Source organism: Sturnus vulgaris, chromosome 3, assembly GCF_052056855.1.
Source record: "Sturnus vulgaris isolate bStuVul1 chromosome 3, bStuVul1.hap1, whole genome shotgun sequence".
NCBI classification, from domain to species: domain Eukaryota; kingdom Metazoa; phylum Chordata; class Aves; order Passeriformes; family Sturnidae; genus Sturnus; species Sturnus vulgaris.
Window position 1 is genome coordinate 9,173,004 of NC_142245.1, and position 20,865 is coordinate 9,193,868.

The 20,865-nt window shown below is 39.6% G+C and overlaps 1 protein-coding gene across 2 annotated transcripts in view; it reads left to right on the plus strand.

Annotated features, from left to right (window-relative positions):
* The first annotated feature begins 1,503 nt into the window (after positions 1 to 1,503).
* AFTPH (aftiphilin) overlaps positions 1,504 to 20,865 on the plus strand; it is a 49,672-nt gene continuing 30,310 nt past the window's right edge. Inside the window, exons 1-2 of one of the 2 annotated variants that reach the window (XM_014890192.2) lie at positions 1,504 to 1,704; positions 11,319 to 13,071. In XM_014890192.2, coding sequence (XP_014745678.2) covers positions 11,329 to 13,071 — 1,743 coding nt within the window. In that variant the 5' untranslated portion in view covers positions 1,504 to 1,704; positions 11,319 to 11,328. The remainder of the gene's footprint in view (positions 1,705 to 11,318; positions 13,072 to 20,865) is intronic. The other variant, XM_088160961.1, reaches the window with a different exon arrangement.

Genomic DNA, 20,865 nt, shown 5'->3' on the forward strand with positions numbered 1-20,865 from the left:
TGCCAATGACCACCAATTAAACACAGCTGGAATGGAAAATGATTCTTCACGAAGTATCACCACACAGTAAGGGATACTTCGGGCCCCTGGAAGTTAATAGCTACTGCCAGATATGGGGTGGGGGGGCGAAGATCTGGTTTCTCAGTTGCTTTACAGCAAAATATTTCACTGCTTTTACAGGATCTTCTCTATACCCTTACGACTTGTAAATCACATTGTTGTACACTGGGTGAAAGTCAAAGAGAATTGAGAGTTAAATTACCCTATTTCCTGTTCCCTCAGGCATCTCCCTCTGTCCTGCCGGGTCAGCACAAGCTTCACCCTGTGTTTCTGACACTAAGTTGAAAAAAGAGAACAGCCACCAGGAGGCGAAGTAATAGAGCCTCATTAATAGTCATCCACGATTATCTTCAGCTATTGTAACAGGATTCAGAACGCCACAGAAACATTTAACATTTCGTTAACAATATAATCCCCCCCCCCCCAACTTCACAAAAGCCTTCTATTGCTGATTTAATTAGCAGATTAATTATAATTATCCTTAAATGCATTTGAGGCATTTTTATTCCACAAATCTATCTGAAACGTGAAAAGTTCTATGATTGGCTTTGTTCTAAGCCTTTCTCAGTCAAATTACTGTGTGTTTAACCATTGTGTGTATGTATCTACAGGCTCTGGAGGAACAAGGGCTCTGGTGTGACCTTATCGCTCTCTACAGCTCCAGCCAGGTGGGGTCGGCCTCTTCTCCCAGGCAACCAGGGACAGGACAAGAGGCCATAATCGTAAGCAAGAGAGGGTTTAGGATGGACATTGGGAGGAGTTTCTTCACAGAAAAGGTGATTAAGCATTGGAATGGGCTGCCCAGGGAGATGATGGAGTCACCGTCCCTGGAGGTGTTTCAGGGAAGACTGGATGTGGCACTCGGTGCCACGTCTGACACCATGGTGTTGGGTCACAGGTTGGACTGGGTGATCCCAGATGTCTTTCCCAACCTAATTCATTCCGTGATTCTGTAACAAAGCTCTAACGTTACACTTTGCTTGCTGTTTCATTAACGCAATTTGCCACCGCATTACGACCGCTATACGGAGTTCAGTCAACCACGGCCACAGGAAGAATGGCAGGCTTTGCACATCACCTAAATGGTACTCTTTTAAACTTTATTGTTTACAGTTTTAGCACACACTTGCTTGGGGGCTGGAACTAGCTAACGTTTAGGGTCCCTTCCAACCCCAAGCCGCTCTACGATTCTGTGTTCCGCCAGTCTCACGGCACAGTAGGACGCAGCGCGCGCGCGCACGCTCGCTCGCTCGCTCGCTCACTCACTCACTCCACTCACTCACTCCACTCACTCACTCCACTCACTCACTCCACTCACTCAGTCACTCCCCACTACCTCCCGCAGCCATTTATTCTCAGGACAGTTTACGGCGTGACTCGAGTCGCGGGCCGCGCCGGACGTGACGCGAGCGGGGGCGGGCGCGCGGTGTGTGCCGGGAGCGCGGTGGGCGGTGACGGACGGAAGGCGGCGGCCGGAGGGGGCCGGGCCGCAGCGACGCGATTCCTGTCGCCCACAGGGGCTCCCCTCCATGGCGGTTGCCGGGGGAGGCCGCAGATAACCGGCTGCGGCCCCTCTCCTTCCCTCCCCATCCCCGCCCGCCGCCATGCCCGCCCGGGCCCCACCGCCCCCCGCGCAGCCCGCAGGTAAGAGACGGCGGGGGGCGGCTCGTTCCCACCGGGCCTGGCCGCGGAAAAGCGCCGGGGACCTCTCGGCGCTGCCCCCCGGGGGGCGGCGGCGGCCGAGGCCTGTCGGGGCAGCGCCGTCCTTCCCCTTGGCCCGCGGGGGAGGGCAGCGGGGCCGGGCCGGGCTCGGGCGGGGCAGGGCAGGGCAGGGGTGAAGCCCCGTGGCTCCCCGGGCTCGTCCCACCGCGGCCGGAGCAGGGGGTTCGACTTCGCCTTGCGGCGGGGCCCGCATTTCCCTGGGGTTCAGCGGCACCGTGGCTGGGAGAAGGCTCGAGGATGTAGTGCAAGAAATTCAGCTGTCCTGTGTGTTTGGCTTTTCCTTACAAGCTTTCTCTTTTGAGGGGCGTAAAGAGTATCGGTTGCTAAATGCATCTGGACATGACAGGCTGAACAGAGTTACGATAATTTAAGTATGATATTTTTCTTTTTGTAAAATAAGTGATGTCATTCTAAAATGGGGCGAAATTGCTGAAATGCTTTATAAGGTGCTGACACTTCAGTTTACTGTGAAAAGTGTCTACTTGATGAACCAAAATGTATTTTTTTCTTTAGAGAAGACGGTGCCTTAAAAGCAACGATTAAACCTTGGGATTCCTTCAAATTGTCAGTAAATTGGCCTCTTAATTGTGACAGCCCCTTCCTTCCAGCTTCAGCACAGAAATGGAAGCCTTCAGCAGCTTAATGCTCCTTAACCAAACATCTGTTCATAATGACTGGAGCGAGTAGAGAAACATTGTTTACAGGAGCTGTGCTGGGTTGGTTTTACAAGTTTTGTTTCCATGCATGGTTTAGAGCCCAACATGCTTCATTAGAACTCACATTTCAGCTGTTGAGTCCATGGTAAAGTGAGTTTGATGGATGCTGCTTTTTAGCTGAATTGGTCCTTAGAGATTGAACAAAATTAAAAGTATTTCCTCCTTGTTTTATTCTCTGGACATATGAACTAGACTTGGAAAGGCAATTAGCCTGCTTTAAAAATAAAAATGTTCTGTTGTATTGCCCTCACAGGCAGAGGTTTCCTCATTCCATGCACAGGTAGCAGTTTCTCCTCCTGGAATTGGAGCTATACCTGGAGGAATGTAACATTAATTGTGAGAGCCTGGGGAAGAGATGGAGTACCTGTGAATACTTAGGGCTTGTTTTGTGCTTTTTAAACAGTCATGTCATTTAGAATAGCATGAATGTGAGAATGGGACTTTAAAATATGTAGAAAAGCTTATGTAGCTCTGGTGTTTTCATTCTGCATGATAGTTGCATAAAGTACACATTGTATGACCTTTTAAGGTCATGTGAAAGTCTTTACTTCCTTAATTTGTTTATAAGTAAGCAGTTGAAAGATCTCAGCCTTTTTTGTTTTGTTTTGTTTTTTTTAATGTATTTTGGTTTTGCTCAGATCATGGTTTTGTTTAGTCAGGAATTTAATAGACTATAAAATTTGGAGTTCACACAGTGAATCATATTTGTGTTACATATTGCTGGTGATGAATGCTCTCTGTGATCTCTACATTTCTACTTAAAAATTCCCCCAGTAGCTTACCTAGCTAACAAAAGCCTTTTAACACATTAATTACCCAGAGTAATATTCGGAAACTTTCAGTACTTTGAAAAGACTTGTCTTTCACAGTGGAAATAATAGAGCAGCTTAGATGGACCTCAGTCAACTGTCTTTTCTTCTTGAAATACTCATTGAGCTATCTTTGCAGATCTGTGGCGGTATCAGTTAGAAAATCCAGCAGTAAAGAAACTGATGCTCGATCGAGTTGTTTTCACTACACTCATCAGCATAATCTTGCAGATACCTTTATCTATCTCGACAGAATATTCATTCCTTTCTGTGCTATTGTGCTGTTTGACAACTTAAACTGCTTCTTTGTGAACGTTTCAGCACAATGACATGCTAACCCTTTCACGGGGATTCAAAATACTTACAATTTTTCTTGATAGTCAGAGAAGTGTCTTAGATCCTACTCATTCCTAGGTGTTAGAAATTTTGTCTGTTAGATTTTCCCCTTTGTGCAAAAAAAAAAAACCAAAACCCACACTGAGTAAGCTGCTGCTATTGCGCACACACACACACGAAAAAAAGCCGTGAAATATGCCTTGTTTGAAAACTGACAATCTCATTTTCAATAGAATTTTTTCATGCTAATGTTTTTAACAATTAGTTTTCGATTGCAAGGAATATTTCTGTATTGGTGCAATTTGCAAAGTGATCTAAGAAATCTGCTTCTGTAAAGCAAATAATTTGGATTTTTCAAATCAAAGAGTTATGTCTTGGGAGAACCACGGGGAAAGGCAAATCCTCTCTTCACTTCAGTATGTTTGAAAGTAGGAAGAAGGAAATATGAAACCTCAAGTTCATATGTCTACTGAAAGCTGATGGAAAATAGGTTTTATTCTTTGGAGTATCATGTGTCCCTCCTGTATTGTGTTTTTAATATGAGGTAATGTCTTTAGGTGGGATAAATGATGAAAAATGTAAGCCTGCTCACTGAAAAACAAGCAGTAAGTACGTTTGTAGTATGGAAAGAAGATCCATGGTTGTTTTCCTTGTGCAGCTGTATTTCCTCTGCCAGGCTGTGAGAGAACCCGTCACAGAAGAGTGCAGCCCTGTGGATTAGTTCTAATCTACTCTGCTGTAGTCTCTGTGAAGTTTGAAGGGTTTCTGTGATGGAGATCATACTGCAGTGTGAGGAAATCTCTGAGAACTGTTGACCCTAGGTAATCTAGTTCTAATACTTTGTAATCTAGCATCTTTTAATCCTAATTTAGAGCACATTCCCAGCTAGCATGTTTGAGGGTAACATCTTGTCCTGGTTTAGGGCAAATTTGGGCGGTAACTTCTGAATGGGGTCCCTCTAGGAAACAGATTTAAGCAGTCCCTTCCCCAACTGGTTCGGGGAAAAATATTTCTTTGGAGAGGAGTGGAAAAAACCCCCTCATTTATTTAACAAGCAAAATACTCCCCAGCACAAAAATGAACAATACTAAACAGCAAAACCTCTCGCTGCTCTTAAGAGATGACAAATTTAGAAGAGTCCATTCCACGGGTTGCAGCCCGGCTCACTCAGTCTGTTCTCAGTCCCTCCGTTGCTGGGAAATGCCGTGGCCCATGCCAGGCCTGGTGGGCCACAGGTGTGAGCTCCCAGTGCTCCTCTGGGTTTTTAGTCCAGAGCAGGTTCGAACAATTCCAAGAAAAAGGGAGGGGAAAAATAACAGTCCAGGGAACTTCTTTGCCTCAGCTAGTTAGAAAAACTAACCAAAATGAAGTAAAAAAAAGTTCTTTACCGCTGTCCACCGCAGACAACACAGTCTGTGAGGAGGATGCAGGGGAGCAGGTGCAGTCTCTGATAACAAACTCTGCACCTCTTCTCTCCCCCCTTCACTCTTGGAACCAGTCTTAAAGCTGCAGAACTTAATATTCAACACCAACAGAACAGACGATTCGGGGATACAAGCATCATAAAGTCACCCCAAGACACATCTAGAAGTAGATTTCTTGCTGAGTTGAACCCTGTTTTAAAAGGAATTTGGGAAATCGTAAGAATGAAATCATCTCAGTTACTGTTACTTATGACATCTGTCTTTACACATTTTGTGTCTGTGTGCTGTATGTTGGACACAAATACTGCATTCCACAGAGTTAGATTGAAACCTGATTCCAGCCAGTTGTGTTTGCCCATATCAATTTAGAATGTGCTTGTTCTTCCAATGCTTTCCCCACTCTCTGTTTTCAGATTTAGGTACAGCAGCATCTTCATCTGCAGCCATTAAAGCACATCAGTGGATTTTAAGTTGAAACATTTTTTTCCTTATAGTAGTTTTGAGGATAACTTGGTCTTTTAAATTTGGGAAGTATTGCTATTCTTGATTAAAAAAAGAGTTTAATGAATCAACAGAACATTTAGATTGATATTTTCCAACAGCTCCTCTGATTCCACAGCTAAACCAAAATGAAGCAGGGATAAGTGAAGCAGCACAACTACTCAAAATATGTTTGCTTCTTTATATAGTTTAACAACATTTAAAATTAAAATGCTTATATCCAAGATCTATTGAATTTCACATTTGTGCCACCTAACTTGGTCTTCCTGCATTGTCAGCAATGAAAGGAAGAGAAACACTGTCAAAGAGGTTTGAATATTGCATGGGCTGGATTGTCTAGGGGTGCCTAGTATTTAATGCCAGCCTGAGGAGCACGGGAGAAGAGGAAGAATGAGCTGGCTGAGATTAGTGCCAGATTCTTGGTGAAACTCTCCTGAGTTCTGTTACTTTAATGTTCATTATACATACAACACTTTGTAATAGGTGTCCAACAAATTCAGTGTTTGAAACCACAGCAATGTATGGTGGTATTCATTAATTCCAAATGTTGGGTAGTGAGAAGTAAGGCTTAGATATGTTTCCCTTACTGGAACTGGAGAACAGTGTTTTCCTCAACTCATACATGTCCAAGAAAAAGTGCTCTGAAACTCCTGCTTTGGGTAATGGACCTCCTGGCTGTAACAGCATTAAGTTCAAAATCGAAAACATTGATTTCTTGGAGGCTTTATGAAGTAAACATTTTCTTGCTGTATTTTGTTTGCTGGTAACTATTTTCAAAAATAAAAGTAAGCTTATTAAACCAATTTAAGAACATAATGGCTTCAGCTTGGACAGAGGCACTCTCTCTGGAGTGGATTTGGGTTGTAGAAATGCTGTTCTAACAGACAGGCTCTTCTCATTTGCAACCACCATTCTAGAAATAGGTTCTCAGGTGCAGAAAGACTGGGAATCTGGTTTCCATTGTTTGTAAGCCGAAGAAAAAGCAAAGAGATAATGGAAGAGGAGCTTCCATTACAGCTTTTCCTGTTGGAAGCCAACACTGTGCTGTAATAAGTATAAATCTGGTCATTACTCTGGTATTTTTGGCGTTTGCTAGAGGAATTCCTTTGCAGTAAGAGTTAAATGTTCTTGGAAAGATCAGATGCTAATGACTTGAATCCATCACCTTGCTATTGCAGGGCTTTTACTGTAGAGTATTTCAGTAACGTAATAATTTCTGTCATGGAGATCTTTATTGTGCCATTTCTGATTATTGTGTTTCTTGTATGCTTTAAAGATATGGTTTGCTTAACTCAGCTTTTCTTCTGAATAATCCACAGCTGAGAGGTTATTCATTGCTTTGCTTCCTCTCAAGTTAAAGGAAACATTCCGTTCTACAAGGAATTTCTTTTGAATTTACATACCTCAAGTACTACTTTAGAAATCCTCTTTGCAACCTCCTGATTTTTTAGGTCTTATGTAAGAGCCAAAGATGCTGTTTCAAGTTTTGCCTTAGAAGATACACAGGGAAGGAACTATTTATACCTGCTTTTGTGTAGTGTAATTGTATTGTTCTCTTTGCTGCCTGGTCTTTGTTAGGCTGTTGCTATTACTCTACAAAAAGGTAGTGAACAAGGATGTGATGTGTGTGAGGAAAGCACATATTGTTCCCTATTTACTGCAAACAAATAGTAAGATAGCCTGGTTTTGTTGTAAATCTTTTGAAAACATTAGTTAGTGATCATAAAAGAAGGATATTCATTTTCTCTTTCCAGTTCCTTGCCTATCAAAATTTTTCTAGCGTTACTGATTCCCATTTTCTTTCTTTTTTAATATTTCGAATTAACTTCAATTGCATCCTTAAATGCATGTGACTTCAATAAAAAATTTGAACCTTGAATCTTAATTAATCAGCATTTTTCTTCTTTAGCGTACAATGTCAATATGTACTTGTGAGTGTATTGGTGAATTGCATTTATAGTATAATTTAAACAGTGGTCTCCTGTTTGTGGTAGTGAAACTTTTTGAGAAATTCCTTGATAGTGAATGTTAGAATGTGAATATAAAGAAACACATGTATGCAAGAACTGGCATTTCCAGTTAATAAAAACCCAAGGAGCAAATAGGTAAAAGGCAGAAATGCATAAAATGGCATCTGAGAGAGAATGCAATTCTTTGTTTTTTCCCTAGAAAACATTGGTACAACCAGATGCCATGAGCAATTGATGGAAGTCTCTTCAGTGTAATCTTAAACTGTTGAGATCTGCAGAAGTTACTGGCATTTGTCAACATAAATCTGTGTTTGTGAATAAAGCAATCCACTAAACAGGAATGCTTTAACTGTGCCAGATTCCTCACCTTGAGGTGTAAGTTTTGATGCTAGAAACCTGGGTTGTTGCTTATTACAAATCACAGAAGTTAGGCATGTTATGCTCTGTTACACAAGTAAAAACTGCTACAATTTCCTTCAAATCACAGTCCTTATTATATAGTGTACTGAAAAACTGGTCATTTGTTTTAAGAAATACATGTTTAAAGAATCTATAAATGAACAGAGCATGTTAGCGTTATACTTTTAAATTTGGTAACCAATTTCCTCAAAAACAAGATGCTAAATAATCCATATTATTGGTCATACAACTTGTTCAAATTCTACTTTGGTTTAAATCACATTGTAAACATCACTTAAAATACCAGGTTTACAAAATTATGTAGCTGAGTGTCTTGACCAAGAATATGTCTGAGTTGGGTAAAAGGACTATAAAAGATGAAGCCACATTTCCAGCTCTTTTTGAGATGCCAGACAAAGCAAGGATTAACTAAATGAGATAAGGAACAAAAAAGTTGTTCTGTCAGACCTGTGAGTTTTCACCACAGGTTTCAATGGACAGTAACTTATTTGGTTTCTAGTTGGCAGATAGAAGACTTTTAGAAGTCTTGAGAAGGGACCATAATGAAATTCTTTCTGAGGAAAAAAACATAAAGACTGTAAAATTCCCATGCTGTTTTATATTGTGAGGACAACTGGGATTATGCCTGCTTTATGTATGACTTTTTTCCTTTTAGTATGACTTTTTTCCTTTTCTTACAGTTTGAATGTGTTTGAGTTCTGTATACAACAATTAAATTGTGTCAACGTAACCTTATACTCATTTATTATGCAGATTCATACATTTTGGAACTCTTCATATTTGACTTTTAAAATGCAGCAGTAACATAACTGGAAATACCTGACATTTAAAAAATAATTATATAGAAGTCTATACAATTGGTTATGCAGTGGGTTCTTGTGGGTTAAACTGATTAAACACATAGTAGACTATCAAACCTGTGATCAAATTTTTAAATGTACAGTTAATGTTCCTCGCAGATCCTGTTTTGGCAACTGTTATTGAAATGTAGGTGGAGCATTGTGCTGCTGGACTGCTGCTTTGTAAATGATCCCTGTGATGTTTTAAAAGTGCTTTGAAATGAAAAATTGAAGGAAGTTTCTTCTGCTCTATATAAGAAGTTGCAGGAGAGAAAATTTTGTAATGGTCAGACATCGTTCTACATATTCAATTGGGCTTCGGCAGTTGGCTTCAGCTCCCGTGCAGTTACCTTTGTCCTATGCTTATCCTTGTTATTCTTGTTCCTTGTCTCCCCTTTTTTATGTTAAACTGGAAGGAAAATGAGTATTGTGGGTATATTCCCTGGGATTGTGATGCTTGCTCCTCTCACATTATTCAGTTTGTTTTCTGAAACTGCATATTTGGGTTCTTTTAGATCATCCTTGCCTCCAAGGATGTTCTCAACTCTATCGTGATTTATTTTTGGCTGAGGTTAAAATACTCGTACAGTAAATGGTAAAAAAAAAAAAAAAAGGGTAGAGTTATGATGGATAGTATATGGGTCTATGGCTAGTGTAGGCTAAGAAGTAATTTTTCTTGGCGTGTCTTGCCAAAATGAGATCCACCAATGTAAGATGGTGTAGTTACTAATACAGACCTGAATGTGGTATTACAAATAACTCAGGTGAAAACCAACCTATATAAGCCTACAAATCTGAAAATACTTAGAATGCATGGTTTTTGATGAACCATATAGGCAAATTTTTCTTTCAATGGGAAAGTTCAGAAGTTTAGAGTGAGTGAAGCTCTTCTCTCGAATACCTTGTTTAAGCAGCTGGTGCTGAGTCAGCCTGTGTGGGAACTTGTTGACAACTTAGGCTTTATTCTAAACAAAACTCCTTTGCAGTTCTCTTCAGTTTGCATGTTGTATTAGAAATTACTTCAAGGTTTCATCTGATAAGCATGATGTACTTTTTTAACTGAAAACCACTCTTTTAAAAAGAAATTGTAGGTATGTTAGTCACCTCAAGGATGTCAGAGTTTTCTGGCAAATATCCAGAGTTGTTTGGCTGAAGTGCTTGGTATGTTGTGCTTGAGAAGACCTAAAGAGCTTCATTTGTTGTGTTCTACCCATTGTGTGCTTCTCTTAAGGTATTTTTGCAAAGTTGTTTGCTAAAGGCACTGGACTTAAGGATCATATTTTATCTGTGTTGCACAACTAGTATTGTAAACTCTGCACTTATGCTGATGGTTAGAGGTTCAAATATTTGCTAATATGTATAGGTTGTTTCCACTCTTTTTCTGTGGGTAAGGTTTAGTGTTGTTACAGTTCGTTCATGTCAAGTGTCATTTGAAATGGAGAGAGCTTGGTGTGAGCTCTTCTTTGAAGGGTTTTAAGGTATGGACTAGTTCAATGATGTGTACAACTGTCAATATATACATACTGGTAGTTATTGTTTCATTAATTGCACACTACATTGAAAAAGTCAAGGTTATTCTTTAGGAAAGAAAATTTTCCACCTATACCTGCCTTGTTCCTGTAATGGTTTGCAGTGTTAAGACAGAGGGAGTCCTTAATCTGTATCTGTCTAGGCCGTGGAAATACTTTCTTCTTTTTTCTTTTTCCCCTGTGGTTTAGTGATTTGTGTTTAAATATTTTATGAATACTCGTGCTCAGGTCTTCTTTTGAGAAGACGTTTTCATGAAATGTGTTTGGCTCTAGGCTTTACTGGTGGCATCATGATGGCATTTCTCAGCTGGTTCCTAAGACAGAAGCAGGCTGGTGACAGCAGCTGTGAAGGCAGTGTGTTGGCTTGTGGGTAGGAAATCCAGAGAAAAGGGCAACCAAACAGAAACCCATGGACTGTTAGAAAGAGACTTAAACACTAGGGCAGCAAATCATACCTGGTGGTTCTAACAGCAGTTCCTTCCTCCACTCCTTCACAATTTCAGAGCTTATGGAAACACTTTTTGAAGTTTTTGATTCTGGTGGATGTCCCTTATGTGTATGGCTGTTGTGGCATAGGCCATGGAGTGGCTTAATTCTTGTCGTGTACCTGAGCACACAAAGGACTGTGGCAAAATATGGACCAGGGTCACTGGCAGTTTTGTGAACTGCTGCTGATGGGAGGTAGAGAACTGATGAGTTAAAACTGAATTTAGTTGTGCCAGTGTGTTGCACAACAGCTCAAGAGGATCATTTCAGCACTGTCTGCTCACAATTTGATCATGTAGTGCTTTAAAAGAGGCTTGAACTGTCCCATTAGATTCTTTGTGACTAATAAAACAAATGTGTTGGGGGAATGTTTCTTTCTGATATCTAACACAGATATTGACCTATATACACACTTAAAAAATGAGGCATGAGACTATAAAAATTAAATATATAAGAACACAAAAGCTAGCCAAGTTGTAACATAGCTCTGTTTTTCCCTCATACAGAAATACATTAATGTTGAAGCAGAACCAAACAATGGAACCAGACATTATTCGAATGTACTCCTCATCCCCTCCACCACTTGACAATGGGGCTGATGATGACGATGAAGATGAGTTTGGAGGATTTTCTGGTGTGAGCACTGCTGGTGTAGCTTTTGCTGATTTTGATACACCGGACTACAGTCATCCAAAGGAAGAGTTTATACCCACAAATCATTTCATCCCACTCCATGATTATTCTGACAATGTAGCTAGCATTGCAACTTTCACATCTGTTAAAAATGGTAAAGATAAAGACTGCATTGCAGAGCTTCCTACTCATACTAAGGAGCTTTCTGATATGTCAGCTACTAGTACTATCAAAGAAAAATCTAAGTTTAGAACTTCAGGTACTGCTATAGAAGATGTAAACAGAAGGGGGGAACAAAGAGACAACATTGGAAAATCAGAGGGTTTTTCTTCTTGTGTGGTTAGAACTGATGTAACAGTTGAGAGTGAAGATGAGCAAATAGATGCTTGTAATGGTGAGAAGCTTCCATGTCTAGAGATTCTAACAAATGGATTTGCAGCGTCAGACCCTGTAAATCCTCAGGGAACAGAAGATCTAGACAGTACTGGTGACTCAAAGGGACTGAAAACTGTTGGCTCCCATAATACTGAGCAACATTTGAACTCAATGCCTAGCTCAGCTAAAGACGTTGCAGATTTTGCTACCTTCTCAAACAAAACCCCAGCACATTTAGAGGAAACAGATTCTACAATATGCAGTGTTCTTAATGAAAGAGACTCAGTGAGCATTCAGGAGAACAACAGAATAAACAGAGTAACTCATAGTGAAGAAGATGTTTGCATTTCAGAAATTAGTTGTGAACAGGGTCCCTCAGCACTGGAATTTGCAATTTCTAGTACGTCTGAAACAACTGGAAGTTCAATATGCACTACAGAGAATGGAGAGCGCAGTGGGAGAAGACAACATCACATAGAGAATGGCAAAGATTTTAGTAGGCCTGAGGATTCTTTAAAAGCAGCAGACATCAAGGTTGATAAGATCCAAAGCCTAAGCTGTGATCCTGCAGGAGAAAAACTGGGTGGTTCTGAAGATCTCAAGAATGGTGACAACAAACATGATGATGTGTTTGGTGACTTTGGTTCAGTGAGCAGTGCGTCTCCCACCGTCAGGAATGCTCAAGACTCAATAAACGCTCTAGATTCAGAAAGAACGGAACAGTCTGCACATATTAGTGAACCTAACGAGGAATTTGGTGAATTCAGGGACATGAGTACTGTTTGTCAGCAGCCAGCAAGTTTGGACCAAGCTGAACTAAATCAGGCTGCTGACACTTTAGAATGTCATACTACGAGTAAAACTTCTGGACTAGACTTCCAGCATACTACTGAGGTAGAAAATGGTGATGATAGTGAATTTGGAGACTTCGATTCAGTGCCAAAACTTCAAGATGAGAGCGTTGCTTTCCAGGACTCGGATGACTTTGCAGATTTCAGTTCAGCAGGTTGTAACCAGCCTACAGACTGGAATGCTTTTGAAGATGAACAAAAAGACAGCTGTTCTTGGGCTGCCTTTGGAGATGAGCAGGCTGGTGAATCTCATCACAGAAAAGAGACGTGGCAGTCACATAGGACAGGCGTGTCTGCCAGGAGTGATGACCCGGTGTTACACAAGAGTGACAGTGTTGCTTTAGCGTCTTTCCAAGGGACTATCAGTAAGCAATCCCAAGAGCTATCACCTTCAGTTCAGGTAAGGGTTTGCTTGGTTTTCCTCAGTCTTGTTCTGCTCTTATGTCTACAGTTCTTCCTGGTTCCTGCTTCTGCATTGAACAAATATTTGAATAGGCCTTGTTTGCCTTTTAGGAGAGATTTAATGTACTATGTGAGATTGGCTGATACAAAACATTATGCTGTGTTTGGATCATGCACATCTTTGCAGCACTGTTACTTCCCACAGACGAATGAGCAGGGTGTGCTGGAACTTGTAGGAATTTGTTTTGATGATTACATGTGATCCTTTACATAAATTGATCAAAGGAATAAGCCATCATAGATATTTCAGAGCCTCTGATAGTTTTTTTCTTTTGCTTCATTGTTTACTGCCTTTTGGGAGGGCACTCTTTTGCCTTTTTGTAAAATTGTGGTGTAACCAGAACCTGGGATTACTGGTTCCCAAAATTTTCCATCACCATTCTCTATCAATGTTTTAAAAATCTGATTAAAAATGATGATTTGATTTGTAAATAGCTGCAGTAATTCACTTAGGGCAGACAGCATGATAAAACATAAGCTGTGGAATTCTGTCTTGGGTATTCAAACTCCTGGCAAGTTAACTCTTTAAAAATAAGTCTCTGTTAGGTATTAATTGTGGGAAGCTGCACATTGTAGCAACATCACAAACAGAAGACTGGTGATTTGTTAAAGCTGTTGCTATTTCTAATTAGAAGTTTCCAGGAGGGGGAAGTAAATAGATTTATTTCTTGCCACCTCTCCTATGTTTTCTATTTTGATTGCTAAGTATTCATTAGTTCCTAATTAGTTACTTCCTAAGCCTTTTTAACAGTCGTTTTGAGATCTGTGGCTATTCTTACAAAGACTTTTTTTTTTTGTTCAGCGTTTAATAATACTTTTACAAAATTCAGAATAACAATTTCAGTTTAGAATTTTCTTCAAAGCTTCTTTTTATCCACATCATTCCATATGAGTAGTTTAGAGTATGCTCTGTCTTTATGAAGCGTGCAGCATCACCACTTGGTGGTAATATGTGTCTGAAAGGTTTGGATCTTTCCTGGCAATAAAAGGAAATAAGACCTTTCTTTCAGGACCTTGCTCGGTGACAGCCCTGCCTCTTCCCATTTCCTATCAGTGACGGGTGAAATGGCTTTTCAGAAGGTTGTGCCAGCTGGAGCTCTGCCAGTGTCAGCAAATAGAATGGAGCTTTTCGGACTTAGCACTGATTTCTTGTCACGTTAAAAGCTGTGAGCCTCGGTCATTACTCTTCCTTTTTGCTGTTCTGTGCAGTGACTAACACTCCAAACCTCAAAGAGATTTCACAAATCAAAAAGAAACCTTCCTGAGTAAACCTGCAGGCAGATTTTTGTCTGTGCAAGACCTTGCTTATCACTTGAATGTGTTGGTCCATTTCTTAAGTTGAAAGCACAAATTTATTGTTACCTATTCACCCATAAAATTGGAGAGTACTAAGGTCTTTAGTGCAATTAATCTCAATTGTTTCTCTAGCCACTTGAAAGACTGTCCAGAATCTGAGAAAGAAATGTAGTGAGGAGATGATTCTAGTAAATCATCACTTTTTTCTAGCAATTTATTAATATTAAGGGATAGTCTGAAGGTTTTAAATATATATTTTCACTTAAAATTTTCTGTCATTTTATGGTAGATTTTCAATAGAAAACACTTCTGTATGTAGATGTTTATATAAACAGAACCCTCAGAGGCTCTGTAATTAAGTTTTCCCTCCCCAAGTCTACCTTAACAAAAGATAAAAGTCAAGTTAAATTGGAAGTTCCTTATTTAAAGTCTGCCGTGCAGTTATATGGTAGTTTGATTAGATTGTAAAGCAAATTTTCAGACTTCAAGTGTTTTCATTCCTTGTCTTTGTGCTACAGTCAGTTTTGACTGTTTGGATCTAAAGTGATGTTCTTCCTCCTTTACCAGTGAGGAGGTACAGCTGAGAGAATGTTTTAGACAAATAAACTGGAGAGGAAGTTGAGCTGGGCATGTTTTCTCTGTGGCAATAGTTTCCTTAGCTTTGCAATGTCAATTGCTACTTTTTTTTTTCAGTTAACTCTTAAAAACAATCGTTATTTTGTTAGTGCTTTAAGTTTTGGAAGGATCTATTTAAACTTTTATACATTTAAAAAATGCTTGTTTTAAGATTAAATACTAATTCTATTTATAATCCATTGAGCCACAGTTTGCTAAATTGCTGTTAGGAACGGAGATTAACTAATGAGTCAACGTGAGCCAGCAGACAGTCTTGGTACTCTGAGCTCAGAATCTTAGTAAAATTAAACTCAGAATTTGATCAGCTTCCTTGCTGTCATTTAAGAGGGTATTACTGAGGTCAAAACACAAAATACGGTATTTTAAAGTAGTCACCAATCTTCTGTTTGCCATGTATTAAACTTAGTTCTGCAGCCGTTTGATGCAAAAGCAGAAATACTGACAGGCAAAATAAATCTAGTGAGAGGGAAGAGAACAAAGTTTTTATTACAAAGCCTAAAGAAGGATAGGGAGGAGGGGATCACTTGCATCAATGACTTGCTGGCAGATCTAAAAAGCACTTGCTGTAGCAACCCAAAGGGAGCAGGATGTGTACAAGTGAGAAATGCTGCGTGTGTTAGACATTTGAGATAGATGAGAAAATTGAGATCTCAGGCTAAAGGTGAGCTGGGATCGTTTACAAGATACTGAACACACTTGATCAGTGATGGTGAGGCTGGGAGAGTCACTGTAATGTGGTAGTGAAAGAATCTTGAATGGTTTATAAACAGAATGATCCTAATGGAATTCTTTGCAAAAACAGAAAATTGAAAAAATACTTAGCCAGCAGCACTGCTGTTTAAATGTGGAAATAATGTATACAGTAATTTTCATCCATCAGAATGCAGCATGAAAGCAAAGTTATTTACCAGTAGCTCAAGTTTCCATTGAAAAGGTCTCTGTATTTTCCTTTCAGTTTCTTAGTTTGTATATTCTGAATGTGGAGATGGCAGTATTGTGCTTTCTGAATACAATCTTGATTGTGTAATGTATGTACATTGGGCAAACTGTTTAAAGACTGTGGATTTGGTATAATATTTAATTTAAAAACAGGTTTTGCTTCAGTTCAACTATTTAATCCAATTTTTATTAGAAAGTATGCAATATAAAGCATGAAACTAAGGGGAGGGAGGGATGTTAATAAAAATGTTCTTATATAGTGACACATAGTGGCAAAAAGATCATGGTCTTTCTTCCTTGCCTTTGGTCTCAGGCTCTCTGACTTCTGCCCACAATTCGCAGTGCAGGATTTGTAACATGCTAATCTCTTCCATTCAGTAGTTCTGTGTAGAGGGGAGAGGAGAAGGGGCATGGTGTACATACAGACTACCATCTGAACCCATATAAATTCTACATATGCCTTAATCCATTTAGTTTCTGTCTTCAGCTGGAAAGATGTAATGTTTGTTTTCAGTATGGCTGCAGTTTGCATTAGAGATGTGCCTTTGTGTTTAACAGATTTAGGATGTAGTTGTGGGTGAATGGGTTGATCCAACAAGTCTTGAGCAGACCTGCACATGCATTAGTCCCTTTTATGCGATCACATTGCACACTACCAGGTTATATTTATGATGAATATAAGGCTTGTAGTGCAGCTTTTCCCATGAGATAGTTCTGAACATTAGTCAGCTGAGGGGGTTACTCTGCTGCATTAAGAATATATATATAGGATTCAGCAGTGAGGCACAAGAGCAGTAATAATCCATGGTAATCGTGTGAGTGGGGAATATGGCTGTACCTGCCTCTGTGCAAGGAGCATGGGCATCTCCAGAGGAACAGGAGCTAAAGAAGGGCTGGTTTAGCTGAGAGTTAACAAATCCTGGAAAGGGATGAAGGAAAAGGTGAACAGTCCTCTAGTGGGTTTTAAGATTCTCCCCTTATTAGAGAGCCTGTGCTTGGAGGAGCTGCCTCTTCAGATTAATCAGTATGGGTGAGGCACAGTTACTAAACCACGAATAGGCACCAAGACAAAGAAAACCATGGATCACTGTCATTTGGAGTGTAGTCCGTCTTGGGCAATGATCATCCATCCTGTTGGAAAAAAGTAATTATGACCTTGAAGACTTCAGCCCCTCAGTTCAGTAAGGTAAATTATAATAGTATTGGCTACTTATGTAAATACATCCTTCCAGAAAGATTTGGGGGTTTCAAGTCCATAGCACAATTATGAAGTATTTGCAGCTGAATAATAGTAAAAATCAGACTATTAAAAGTAGCCCCTAATTGCTGTTTTTCAGAACAGACTGCCTGAGGGGAATCTCACAAAAGAAAATTGTTTGAGAGGGGTTTGTTTTAGCATTACTATTTATATATCCCAGGACAGAATTATTTCCTGTTTTGTACATGTGCCATCTACTGTACTTCCTCTGAGTCTGACTGAAAAGTTAGTACAACACCAGTAGATAATAACAGTGTGACAAACTGAAATGGTCAGTGAGGTTTATGTAGTCACAATAAATGTTAAACTGTACTTTGCCTGCATGGAAGATGCAATATTTGATGCATTCTTCAGCTGAGGGAGCATAAATGGTGAAGCTTCCAGCAGGAAGTAGAGAGACAGCTTCATATTTCTAGCCTGAACTTCCCTGCAGTTTCTAACTCTCTCAGATCAAGCAGTAAAAAGAACAGAGAAGTCTTAACCTTTTTTTTTCCTTAAGTCACTACATTTTCAGATTTGCTTTCCAGCTGAGCTCAAAACATTTATAGTTACTCTTTAAAAATGGGCATGGGATATTTAGGACTAACATTGTCTTCTTTAATTCTTTAAATTACTGTAAAAAAACCCCAAAAACCTCTGATTCCTCATTTTATGTTGATGAAGGTTTTTTTAGCTTTTGTGGCATCCTCTTCCTGGCTTGCAAATCTCAGTTTAGGATGAGTATTTTCATTATAAATTTCTCATGTAAATAAAAATTATATTTCAATTCAGTTTTTTACGTCTGAGAAATATATGGCACTACCTTATATTTACCTGCTTTTAAAGTGGGGATGGAGACAAGCCATCACATTTGAAACGCAAGAAGTTGAACTAGTGTTCTTCGTAAGCTTTGCTTGTCTTCTTTACTCAGGAGTTTTTCTGCCAGCAGTTGTTCTCCCGTTGCTTCGAGGAGGTGTTGCTTCAGACAAAGAAACAAATTGTTGCTATGTGAAAAGGAAATGGATTCATAGTTTAAACAGTCTGTAAACTGTTTCAAAGAAAAAACACCATGTAATTAACAACTGAAGGATTTGTTTATTTGCTTGTGTGCTTTTAGTTAACCATTTAGCTTTGTATAATGCTTGAGTCCAGAAAAATTTGAGACTCATGGAAGTTGATTGGTGTGTTCCCCATGGTGAGTTGCATCCATTAAAACTGTTTCTTCAGCTCCCTTGTGTTAGCTATATGGTCATGAAGTTTAGCTCTTAAAAATCCCTAAATCCTTCCCCCCCCCAAAATGCTCCAAGAACAACAATAAAACTGACCAAACAAAAACCCCAAATACACCCATCTCCTGCACAAACATGGTGAAGATAGAGTAAATGGCAACTTAGCTCTTCACAGGCAAACACAGCAGCACATGTGTTGCTGGAAAATGTGGTTTGGTTGTTAAAAAACCCAGCAAAGGGAGTTCCTCATTTAACACCTCTACTTTATTAAAATAATCCTTAAAAGCTGTGTTAGGCACTGCAGAACAGCGAGTTCATGATCTAAGTTAAATAAAATCTCAGTGGTTAATAATTTTCTTTTCTTGGTCCCTGAGCTTTGCTCTGTCATTTATTGAGAGTTTTCATTCAGCTTCTGAGTTCCAGCTAGAAGCTAGTCATGTCCATATGGACTTTATTTCTTTCCTACTTTATATGTTTAACATCTTGGATCTTCCATAGGCTCATTTCCATCTCCTTTAATATGTTTTTTATTACATTTCACATAAGCTTGAATATCTAAACATGCTCAGCAATCTAACTATTACACTGGTTTTATTTGTTCTTAAGTCTTCCAGTTTTGTCTTTGGTAGATGCAAATGGCCCAGAGTTTGTGTTGCTTCCTCTGTGGCCTCTTTTCTTGGCAGCAGTATGAGGAGGGCTGAAGTCATGCTGTTCTTGACTCTCCCTTTCTTAAAGCACTCTGGAGGCTGCCAGAGCAGAGATGCTGTGGGATGTAAGAGATTTCCTAAGGGAAAATAAGGGCTTGTGTTAAAAAATGGGGCTGTGCCCTCCAGTGGAAAGGGGAGAGGGTGGAAGTACAAAATGCTACTCCACTTTTGAAGGGGAGTTCACCTGGATGAGTTCTTGTGTCTGCTCCATGGCTCATATGTGATCAGAACTGTGGAGAGAAGCAAGACTTTTTTTCCACTCTTGCACACAGAGTTCCCCAAAACTTTACCCAGAGAAGCATTACAGCAGTGATAGAGTGAAAACGGCCATTCGTGTCCACTGTTTCTGTAGTGGGGCTCAAGAGTGTTGTTTTTATGGCAAATTTTTGTTATCTTTTCATAGCTGTGAAGAAAGGCAGTGACCTGTCACTTGGGTTCATGTGGGGGCAGCTGGGGAGGATTTGGTGTGCTGGGTGATCAGTGAAGGATTGCTGTGTTGAAAGAGTTCATGGATTCTTTGGCCTTGAGGTGGAGAAGAAAAAACCAAATTATGTAAACCAAGTACTTCAGGCTTTCAACTCTGAGGGATGGATCTTGCCCCCGTTTAATTACCATAGAGATAAATTCTAATCCTGTGGTTATGCTCATTTCAGAAAAATATCTCTGATATTTTGGTTCTGGTGGTGATTGCCACATATGTTACGTGTCTACCAAAATCTTTTATGCATTTACCAAAACTATAGGGCTTTGAATCTATCAATAAATTTATTTTTATATCAACTGTTTGGAGAATCACAGTTAATGTTGAATGGCATTTTTAGCCTTTTCACATCTTCTGTAAGTGCCTTCAAGAATTAAGTGGATAAAAATTCTTGTTTTCTGCCTTTTTCTTTCTTTTTTCTCAGAAAGACAGACTTGACATCTCTTCTGATCATACATAATATTTTCTTGTAGTCTGATTTATGCAGCAACAGATTGACGTTTGTAGAGGTGGGCATTTACACCAGCTTAAAAATCTTGGTGATGCCTTGTATACCTGGAAGCTGTGACCACATTTTATCACCAGTTAGAAGAACAAGTTCACCTGCTTACATTGCCACTGCTTGGAGATGTGTGTTTGTGCACTCATCCCTTTGTTCATTTGCACACACAGAATTAATTACTCTGGTTTGCTATGGAAACCATTCTTTGTTGTATAGAAATAAGGGCTAAGCAGCATTAGAGATTTAGAAAAGATGACAGGGAGTGTAAAGAATGCTGTAGTTAAACTGTTCCTGAAATTTTAGCACAATTCTTGAACTCAGATTTGAAATGTAACACTGATTGAGATGCTGCTTGGTTCTTAGAGATGTTCTGTTAATTCTTGCATTACCTAAGCAAGCATATTTTTAGACACTAGCATGTTCTCAAATGTTGATCCTTTTCAAGAAATGTGATGCCTTGCTGTTTCCATGATCCAATGCCATTCATCTGCCTCTTGCTTTTCCCCGGGGGATATGTATTCTTGCTGTATTAGAGAAATGAAGTAAGCATCGCCAGTTGATGTAAGATAAAGGGAAATAATATATTATAGGCAAAGTTAAGGTTTAAAATTGCAGCAGAGTGTGCTTTTGTGTGCTGAAGCATTAAGTTAGAATCTGGAATACTGTTTAGTTTTACTTTCTGAAAATGTGAGTGTCTTAGTTCTG